This window comes from Haplochromis burtoni, unplaced genomic scaffold (genome assembly GCF_018398535.1).
Source record: "Haplochromis burtoni strain Fernald_Lab_line unplaced genomic scaffold, NCSU_Asbu1 Contig_164, whole genome shotgun sequence".
Lineage (NCBI taxonomy): Eukaryota > Metazoa > Chordata > Actinopteri > Cichliformes > Cichlidae > Haplochromis > Haplochromis burtoni.
The window spans coordinates 444133-454887 of NW_024582525.1; the positions used below are offsets into that span (position 1 = coordinate 444133).

At 41.6% G+C, this 10755-nt stretch overlaps 1 protein-coding gene across 2 annotated transcripts in view; it reads right to left on the bottom strand.

Annotated features, from left to right (window-relative positions):
• Positions 1–10416, bottom strand: part of otogl (otogelin-like) — a 28926-nt gene extending 18510 nt beyond the window's left edge. Inside the window, exons 1-26 of one of the 2 annotated variants that reach the window (XM_042225247.1) lie at positions 9993–10416; positions 9799–9920; positions 9450–9492; positions 9068–9113; positions 8726–8804; positions 8530–8622; positions 7282–7436; positions 6631–6752; positions 6219–6424; positions 5560–5684; positions 5288–5394; positions 5072–5178; positions 4828–4953; positions 4646–4754; positions 4520–4566; positions 4287–4432; positions 4063–4189; positions 3763–3940; positions 3562–3686; positions 3104–3313; positions 2753–2921; positions 2521–2595; positions 2240–2283; positions 1822–1987; positions 1003–1110; positions 686–824 (exon numbers count right to left, since the gene is read on the bottom strand). In XM_042225247.1, the coding sequence (XP_042081181.1) occupies positions 686–824; positions 1003–1110; positions 1822–1987; positions 2240–2283; positions 2521–2595; positions 2753–2921; positions 3104–3313; positions 3562–3686; positions 3763–3940; positions 4063–4189; positions 4287–4432; positions 4520–4566; positions 4646–4754; positions 4828–4953; positions 5072–5178; positions 5288–5394; positions 5560–5684; positions 6219–6424; positions 6631–6752; positions 7282–7436; positions 8530–8622; positions 8726–8804; positions 9068–9113; positions 9450–9492; positions 9799–9871 (2925 nt within the window). In that variant the 5' untranslated portion in view covers positions 9872–9920; positions 9993–10416. Of the gene's footprint in view, positions 1–685; positions 825–1002; positions 1111–1821; positions 1988–2239; positions 2284–2520; positions 2596–2752; positions 2922–3103; positions 3314–3561; positions 3687–3762; positions 3941–4062; positions 4190–4286; positions 4433–4519; positions 4567–4645; positions 4755–4827; positions 4954–5071; positions 5179–5287; positions 5395–5559; positions 5685–6218; positions 6425–6630; positions 6753–7281; positions 7437–8529; positions 8623–8725; positions 8805–9067; positions 9114–9449; positions 9493–9798 lie in introns of both variants that reach the window. The other variant, XM_042225248.1, reaches the window with a different exon arrangement.
• Positions 10417–10755: the final 339 nt, after the last annotated feature.

The following is a 10755-nucleotide window of genomic DNA, read 5'->3' on the forward strand; positions in this document are numbered from 1 at the left end:
TAAAGCCACAGCAGTCAAAAAGCAAATATCTAAACACCACGTGCTAGACTCGGAGATGGAATCTCATTCTACCTGTTCAGGAAACATCATCATCCTGGACACATGAGAAGTGACAAAAAGAGGAAACAACTGTAGACTATTAAAGTACAGTTTTGACCAGCTTCCCCATTCTTTTCAGGTCTGCATGGTGGCAGGCGGCCTGCGGGCTCTGAATGTCTGTTCTGCTAATTCTAATTCTATATCCCTGGGAGCGCAGGAGCCCTGGGGTTTGAAGTGAACACTGGTCTCTTTGTGTCACTACAGCTTTGCGCAGCGTCTGCTAGCATTACAGTGGTCCCAACCCACCGACACAAACACACACATACATGCCTTAATCGGCTCTAATTAAAACCCAAACTCCAAGATTAGAAACCAGCTTGGATCTTCTTTCCCAGATCCATATCAGTGTTGGCTAGGAATTGTTAAGGATGCTCCTCCTTTGCCCTTAAACGCAATCAATCACACAAACTTCTCTGGCACAGGTTAGCACAGTCTCTATCAGACAATCCCCACTGACATTCCAGTGCCAAAAATTAATCCATAAATTTGTCACTGGAAGCAAATTATATAATTTTACACCTTTATTAGGTTTTTTTTGTGCTAACTAGAAAGTTGTTATATAAATCCACACAGCCAGCCTACTCACTTTGAGCAAGTAGACCTGACAGTCAGAGTGGTAGTCGTACTCGAGGCCATCAAAGGTGTGGTAGTGCCTGTCGCTGTAAACAGTACACACAGCTGGACACGGGGAGTAGCTGCAGTTAAAATAGCCACGGTGACACACGCTAAAGGGATGGACAGGTGGGTGCATAAGAGAAGAGCAAAAACAAAGCAGAGGTGGGACAAAAGACAAACTTTCTTTTGTAACTGCTTTGAGAATCAGTTGTTTGGAGATGATTGACAACCTTATAAGGAACCTCATTATTACTTTGTAAATAATACAGAGGCAGGAAATGTGTTTACCATTTGTAGCATGGTGTTTCCACAGTTTCTCCAGGGAGGTACTCAAGTCCAAGCCAGGAACAAGGGCAATTTTCTGGATAATAACATTCCCCCTGGTGCAGCACCAGCCTTCATGGGTAAAACAAAAGTAGGTGGTACAAAGCATGCGAACACTTAAACACTCAAGCCCCATATCTGTGTTTGTCTCTGTGTTGCAATTAACACTTTAGCTTTTAGGCCTGGAGATCAAATCTCTTTTTGGAAAAAATGGTGGAGAAAATACATAAACACAAGATTCAACAGTTCAAACACAAACTCAAAACATTCAGTCATCTCCCCACTAATTAAAACAGTCACAATTATTAGAAATATAAACTCTAACAGGAATTAGTGTTCCTAAATTTAAGCTGCATTGAAGTTTTTTTTCCAGTATTATGGTGACAGTACTGAAAACCAGTCTTTCCCTGGACATGAGCTTTCAGAGTACTTTGTGCTCTGGTTGCTGAATATCGGCAAAAATCTTGTAAGTGAAATTAAGACACATATATGCTGATGCCTGCAAGATGCTTCTTTTCATTCAGTCCACAGTGGTGAGTGCAACCCATGCCAATGGCAAATGGTCCTGGGGTAGGTGAAAGGTGTTTTAACTACGTTAAGGTACCACTTTTTGTGTTTCAATGTAACTATCCTAACACGGGTAAAGCAGGGATTACAATTAGTATTAAAATTAACAAAAAAAAAAGTGACTGACTAACAGGTAGGAGGCCACTAAAAACAAACGAACAAATAGCTATACATTCTCATGTTATTTTGAAAATAGTCACTAAGTCTTTGTATTACCCAGAAGGGCAGACACAGCCAGGTATGCATGGTGTACTGGGTGGGCACGTCAGGTTCAACATCAGGTTGCGGCAGGTTGGTGCACAGGCCACTCCTCCCCTCTGCTCAGTGCAGCTGTGGTACACTTTCCCCTCTGGACACTCCCCGACTTCTATACTATCTGGCTCTATGATGTTGATGCGCACGCACGCACAAACACACACACACACACACACACACACACACACACACACAAGAAAATCGATGCCCTAGTTGCCATAAACACCAATTGCAACATCAAGTCATGGGAAACAAGCCACAGCTACAGACATAAGGCTCTTGATTTCAGCAAGAGGGACATAGCCTGAAATGCCACTTTGTTACTGGAACGGACGAAAGCAGGAACTGAAGGGAGGAGGGGGGAGTGCAGAGAGGTTACCTTTTTCCTCTGGCACACACTCCATCTTCCCATTTCTGCACAGGCTGATGGTGGAGACAGGAAGGGAGAGAAAAAGGGGCGAGTGTTTGGGAAAGAGAATAATGTTATCAAACACAAGGTCAGTTTAAGTGCTCTACATCTCATTTGACAATCACTCAAGCTTAAACTGCTTTCTCAAATGGATCATGGTGTGTGCCAGTATGTTGCACTGTGTGCAGTTTGAAGAGCAAGAAGAGTGGGTTTTCAATTTTCAGTGCAGCTTACGGTCAGCTGTGACTCACCAGGGCCCAGAGGCACTGAAGGTCACCTCTCCTGGTTGTGACACCCCACCCATGGAATAACAGTGACACTGCGACCTGAGGAGAAAGTCATGAGAATATTTTGATTACATTTATTAATGATGATGCTTTTTGTGTTTAAGTGCTTTGTGTGCCATTGTATGTCCTTTCTGGCCAAATGGCAACTGATACCCATTAGTAAGTAAGGATGATGTATGAGGTGCTTAATGCTTACAGCTGCACACAGCGCTGGCGCACATCATCATAAAAACTGCCGTCTGGACAGCCGCATCCCTCGGCACAATCATCAGTGGTACATGTCTCATTGCTGGACAATGCCCGACAGGACCGGCCACAAGACGACACACACAAGTGGTACATCATTCCACCAAGACACACCACTCCTGTATATCACACACAGCGAATAGTACAAATTTGTTTTTCTGGGGTAAATTACAGTCTTCTGCAATCCCTTTACAATGCCTACATTTTGGGGCAGTGTACACTTGAATCTCATATCAATAAGAAGAAAAATCACAAAGGCACAAATTAATGTCTAAAAAAAATCCAGACTATGGAAACTTACCACACTCAGAGACTTGTGATCTGAAATTAATGTTGACTCCATGTTTGGAGCAAAGGTAAGCGTAATGAGCCAGTGCAGTGCACAAACAGCTGCTTCCACAGCGGCAGGCCTGATAGCGGCACTGCTGCTGGTAGATGTTTGGACTGATGTAGCCATGGCACGGAGCAAACACAGTGCCCAAAAGCACCTCACACTGGGATGCGTAGAATACTACAAGACACATAAGCCCACACAAAACTTAACACATCCTCATATTTCCTTTGACAAGATAGATTGCCTGCAGCTAAAACTTGAACAATTCATAATTCAAACCAGAAAGCAGTAATGTTAGAATGCATAGTACAATCTGGGATTCAAACCCCTAAAGTTTTGCCTTAATCCTTTTCTTTCTTCATATTTTTTCATTAAGGCTAAAATGAAAGAATAATAACCAAATCCACAGTAATTGAAACTATTACCGTTGTGCTGATTCATCTCGCATGGGTCTGTAATAGGTAGATTAACTGGAGCAACACAGGCAGATGACACCTTCCAAGCACTGGCATGAAGCTGCGGAGTGCCCTCTATCATACCCGCTGGAGACCTACCCCCCCACAAAAATATCCTCAGCGAAAGTCACATTTTCAACACTGACGTATAAGTGGGAAGTACATGCTCACAGGAAATCATCTCGTAGATTTCCATTGTAGGTTCCACAGAGTCCCAGCGTCTGTCCGCGCCACTGGCTGTCAAGCTGCACATAGACCCTTCCGCCTCGACCGTCATAATGCAGCCTGAAACCAATCCCAGTCTTCAGCTGTGTGAACACAGAGGTCAGCTTCCGCACCTCGACTGCATCTGTATGTCAGGAAGAAGTTTTAAAATCGAATCAATTGGGGGTTTTTTTTAAACTATTTCTAGCAATGTATTTACATGTACCATTTGATAGTGTGTGTGTGTGTGCTTCGTGTGATTCGTACCATCGACATATGGCAGGGCAGGCGCTGGGTTTACACCAATTATCACCTCCCCCTCTCTTGTCAAAGTGATTTGGCGACTTACATCTTCATCCAGCACTACTGTCACTGACTGAATACACACCTGCTGCTGTTGACACACATTTATACGGAAGGGGCAGTTATATCTGGATTAAAGGAGCACTGCAGGCTTGTTAGGTGTGTGCAAAAGTAGTTGTGTGTGCTACCTCTGCACAAGTAGTATATTGTAGTGTGATGGTGAATCTGCTGCTGCTGCGGCTCTTTGTCAGGACATACTGACACGCCCCTGGCTGGAGAAACATCCTTCCGTCAAACGTCGTCACAAACACGTCCCCAACCACTGAGCATTCAACTAAGAAGAGACAAAGAGAAGAGTGTTTTTGTTTTTTAAATCTGGATGCATTATTTCTTCTTTGGCTGTCTTCGATGGGATTCTCACCTGTGCAGTTATTCTCAGTGCAGTTCCACACACCACCCATGCACACACTGAAAAAACAAAACAGAAACAGTTAGCAACACGTTGGCTGTGCTATATTCTCACACAGTAACAGTTTTCCACACTCACCAGACACTGCATCCCTGTTGTAGCACCTGTCCTTGTACATATGACGTTCCATGATAAACACATGGACACTGAGAGGCAGCAATGCATGTTCCATTCTGCAGGATGAGACCTGCATGCAAGGATCTGAGATCAGTCAACAATTTCAGAGACATTAAAAAAATTTGGGGGGGTTCTTTGAATACCATCAGGACAGTAGCAGCCATCCAGACAATGCAGATTGGTTCCCAGGCATTCTTTCTCAAATGTACAGGTAGGTGGACAGCAGCTGATACAGTCTCTATACACAAAACTCTCCTCACAGCCGTCATCTGAGCATAAACACAAACAACTGGCTTAACAATAAAAGTAGAACACAAGTGTGCACTAAATACATTATACAAGTTTTCATGTTTCCGCTGAAATCGTAGAGCAGCAGCCATTACTTACTGCAAGAAGGGAAGCTGTCTCTCCACTCTCTTACGGGATATCCAACATGGGAGCATGCTCGGGTGTACTCCACCAAGGCTCGACAAAAAGTTTCCTCATCATCAGAGCTGAAAACATGCATCAAATGTTTTCGGGCAACTGCTTTCTATGCAAAAAGTTTCAACTCAAGCAAAAGGTTGAATGTATCTACTCGACAGTGTGCTTGCTTTTACTTACACACAAAGGTCAGAGACACAACTGGCAACAAAGGGATTGGGATCGATGTTTTCATGACAGGACAAAAAGGGGAAAAAGAGAAGCGCACTGCATTTCTCTATAGCATCCTGCATACAAATAAAGTATGGTATGAATATATGCAACATAATATACCACCAGAAATAAACAAAAATTAACACTGCTAAAAAAGGTTTTATTATGGTGCACTTTGGTGGGCCTGATTTGTCTTTGCACATGTTATTAAGTGGAAATATTGCTTCTGTGGTTCTTACATCCATGTCTGACTCAGACTGGCAGGGCCCACTAAAGTCAAGATCCACTGAGGGACAGGCTCGTTCATGAGCAAGGTCCACTGCCCAGCTATTAGCAAACAGTGCAGGTTCATCAGTCCGAATACCTAAAGTAAACACATATGTGCAGCTGTATGTGGTATACCCAGCATGACGTAGGTACAGACAAAAGATAAAAATGTATAAAAACACATACACAGAGCAAAAATGAAGTAGATTTTCCATTCAAACATACATTAAATTATTTCTTTAATTCATTAAACACAATAACATGAGACATAAAAAAGAGGGCTGATTATAAGAGGCACTAAGAGGAAATATGTGCGTGTAGAAATGCGCTGTAGTTGGTTCCTTTTTGTCTGTTGTCTTTCCTCATCTCCACATTACTGGTCATCTCTCCTCCCAAACAAGCGGGGCACCATAGTTCATGTTACTAGGTCATATGAGGAAAGTCCATGCTTCTTCCAGCTATTCAAATCAAAACTACCAGTTCTCCCCTGTCCTTCCACTCTAGACTCCCCAGGTCCCACTGCTACTATAATTGGCCAGAATCAGTGTTGAGTGTATAATAACAATAATTATGATGAGTGGGTGCTGAGAGAAGGGATAAGAGGATGAGTCGCCAGTCAGGCCGGTCTTACCGCGAGCAGTGGTGAGGTCATCACCAGCAACATTGTTGAAGTTTCCACACAGGCCACAAGGGGCGCCTTGGTGCTCCTCGCTCATCTTCAGGTAGACGCCCGAGCCTCCATCCCAGGCCAAAGAGAAGCCAAATACGCTCTTCACGAGCAGGTAATCAGCCAGTCGTTCAATAAAGACACCGCCCACGGTCTGTGGTAAACTTAACCTGACATTATACAGAGACAGAGACATCATGAGAGCATTGGATGACGTCAGGTCTTTGAAAATCTTACTTATAGTCTTCTATCGATTTTACAGTAGGTTTAGATGGGATGGCGAGCAAATGCTTTCTTTCTTTCTTCCTTTTTAGTTTTTATTTTGACACCTCTGCAGTTAACAAACACACACATACATGCACACACTCATATGCACCTGCGACCTCCCTGGTGGACCCGATATCCCGAGATGTGGATCTCCTCCTCGTTTGGGAAGAACAGACTGAGAGCTCTCGGACATAAATACACACTCCCCTCACACACTCTGCTGTTGTGAACCTGACAAACACCAGAAAATGATAGAAGTGGAATAAGAGCCACAGAGGGAAAAACATACCGATTTATGAACAAGGGCTCATTAAAGCTACAACTCAAATTTTGCAGACTATCATTATCTAATAATATATGGCTGCAAGGATAAAGACATAATTAGAATGACTTTGTCACCTTTTTTGAAAAGGTTAATCATAATTAAAAAAAATTTTTGTCCTTAGTAAGACAATTTTTTTGTTGAGTTTTTAGAAAACAATGGCACAAAGAAATATGCCACATCGGTGTTGTGCTGGCAGCAGATAGTTGTTAATAATGTATGCTAAACACAGACACTTTAAGACCTTGCCACATGACTGTTTTATAGCCTTTACAGATCTCCTATTTCCTGTTATTTTATTCAGTACAAGCAGTCAGATGCCACTGCAGTTTAGCTTATTTAAGAAACTTCCGTATTGCTTTGTTTTAACAGCAAACATGGCAATGTAGCAAGAAGCTAATATATAGACATAGAGTAAAGACTGATTACTAGCCTTACCCACACTGTGTACTGCGGTGTAGTTGAGTGACAATCCTGGGCCAAAATGTAAGAGCAGGTTCCAGGGAAGTAGAAATATATTCCATCAAATGTTTCATAGTGGTGCTGACCCCATGACCTGCAGATCCCATCTCTATCCTGGCCCTGGTTAGGTACTGAGAGGAAAAATGGGCATTTCAGTCAGACAAGATTCTTGTAATGATAGTGACACAAATGAACTGACCTATCATCGTTATGCCTTTCATCATGTTCTATTTCATTGCACTTATCAGAGGAAAATGAACTCCTGAATTTTCTAAAAGCTCTTTGTTAGAGGAAATCCCCATAGCAGGATATGCCGAGGGCCATTCCCAAAAATCTGAGGAGGTGGGTTGCGCTGACAGCAAACACATCTTCTGATTTTAATACTCTGACATGAATGGCTCATTTTACATATCTTCAATTTCAGACATTAATGCTTAAAAAATATAATTTTCAAATTTTATTCAGTACTTTTTGAAGAATAGCTCAGTTGCCTCAATTATTATAATCTGTTACGGTGGGAGAGCTTGATATTTCTCTTGGGTGAAGCTTTTATTACCTTCATGAAAAACCTGCACTCATGACATTCTTTCATATTTTCTTTCTGTAGTGGTGTTTTATTTTTAAAATTCATATTTTTTATCTTGTCAGTGCCATTGCAGGGTTTCTCCTCAAGTCTCAGCTGAGTCACAGGTGGTCTCTAAAGAACTGCATTGCCTTCGACCATTTGTCAACACTAAATTAGTTTTTATTGAAATGAAAAATGTCTTTACAATCACTGTGACCTCAGATCTCCAGATACGCTGTATAAGGAGCCTGTTCACAATATAGAAACCAGAAACTCCATCACTCAGCCCTTACCCTATTACCTAAGTTCAAGTGACTTTATATCAGCTCCTCTAGGGAGTAAAGTCTTTGTGTGCGTGTGTGTGTATGGGTGGGTGGTTTTAGTAGAGATGGAGGTTGGTGGATTTGTATCAACAAAGGAGAGACAGAGAGAAAGAGATCTGGGAAAATCTGATAATTAATGCTGGAGTGTGTACAGCTAATTAAAATTTGTTGAACGATTGTGGAGCACATTCACAAATTCTTGAAGACTGACTATGTTATGTTATTAAAAAAGGATATTGTTACCAAAGATGCTAGCCAGCTGGTTTATTGCATACCAAAAATGTGTGGTTATAAGACAAATCTGAAGGAAGACATGTAGATGGGTGGATTACTCACTGATCTGGCAGCGGTCTCCCAATGCCTGGAACTGGGCACAGTCACACACCCCACCTTCCTGACACCAGCCGCCATTGAGGCAGCCGCAGTATTCTGGGAAAGACAAAATCAAGGGTAATCATTCCAGCCTGCCCAGGTAAAGAGTGTTAAGTTTCCGTGAATGCATTTGGAATCACTTCACAGGCGGAGTATTTACCTGAAGAGGAATCTCTGGCTGTGTAGTTGTGCAAAATACTGCGTGACAGACTACCCTCTGACAGCAATGGTCTGTACGTCTTGGAAAAGAGTAAACAACAGACGCTAAGAGTAGTTCCTTAAATAACTCTTAAGCTTTAACAACATCGCTGACACTGATGTTTCTGTACCACTGCTCTAACTGCTCCTGTAAGATAACAGTTGCGTCAAGTTGAGTGGGAGAAAGTGTACAAGTTAGTGAGTGTGTCTCATTCTCTACAAAGACAGCTTTGTGCCGGTTAGGGTGTTGTGCGCATGTGGGTGCCCTGACCTCCTCTGGTTCTCTTAGGTGTAGTGTACAAACCTCCTCCCCGAGGAGATCCCGTTTCCTCCGGAGTGCATTAGCTCTTCTGCACACACACACAAACATGCACATTAGTGGGAAGAAACAGTCAGAGGGGAGACTTAAGTGCACTTTACACCACTTGAATTTAGACTTGAAACCTCTCTGTACTGAACTCTCACATGCACATGTGCAGGCACACACAGACACACACTCTCATACACTGTCTCTGTCATATACACGATACAGGAAGTGTAAATGCATTTATCATGTTCACCCTAGAGCAATGTGTAAGAATGACATATGAAAAAAATGACTTTTCATTTGTATCATCTAATGTATTAATACTGTATTAATATTATTAGTAGACAGCAACATGTTTAGTATTCTTTCTTTTATTTACCTCTGTGGTCTTCCTTCTGCCACTGAAAGTCGACTCTGAACTCCTAAATGCAAAGTTATAAAATCAGCATTAAGGTTTCTGCCTTACTCATCTCAGTCAAATGTATCTTATAGGTGTAAAATCAAAATACATCTCAAAGTGTACATCGTGTTAAGCAGACAGTTGTAAAATTGTATTACCATCTGTGAGTGCTAATACTGATAAAAGAAAGGAGAGATAAGTCGAAAATAACTTGTAAGACCTCAAGGATTTTGTGGCTTATTTATGTAAATATTGTCTCATACTTGTAATACATCATATAATATCAATAACATTAACATCTACAGAAGTCTGGATGTGTCTGACTTACCCTCAAGTAACAGCAAGTGGGAGACTGAAAACGACATAAGAAGAAATCGTTTCACTGTCCACTTTAAGTTCATCTCAGAGTCCGAAAGGAAGTCTCGCCGAAACGTTAACGGTGCATCTCAACTGTCCCGAGAGGAAAGAGTTCAGGGTGTTTGTTGAACCGGTACGATGCCTGGTTGTACCTCTAAAACGTACCTGGTGGAGACAGCCCCCCCTGACCAGCTGACAAGTAGCCTACACCTTTTGCGCAGGTAAGCCTGTTGCTTTGCTCTCTATCACTGCATCTTCAGCCAGCAGGCTGACGTTGGCTTGACCGTTTGCCTCCGTGTGAGCCTACAAATCTGCCCCTCCATAACAGAGGTTTTCACCTGAATGTACCGTAAAATCACTTGTGGGGTGGGACCCTTGTCAGAGACACAAACAGAGAAACAAGCAGGGGGGAAATGAACTAGAGAGCTTCGAATTAAGAGTCCAGTTCACAAAAGTTGGTTATATAGACATTATTAGCCAAAACAAACCATAAAAACAACAAACATATATTTGAAAAGAAAACAACAGGAGTAAAAGCCCTTCTGGAAGACAGCCCTGAAGTAAACTTAGTCCATTAGCTAACAGAAAAGTAGGTTAGCTAGCTAAAAAGGAATACGAACACTGATGCTAAGATGTGTGAAAATGATTAAAGCTACCATATGTAAAGGTATCAAAGCAAAAATAAATAAATAAATCAAATAAAAAAAATACAAAAAAATAATAATAAAATGAATACATAAATACAAACAAATAAAAAAATACATTTTTCTTTTGTTTCTTGCATGTTTAAGATATTTGAACTAATTTCAATTAGACAAATTAGACAAAGATAACCTAATTAAATGCTAAATGCAGTTTTTAAAAATTATAATTTGATTTATTAACAGACATAAATTGCCCCTTAAACCTAACAACTGGTTGTGCCACC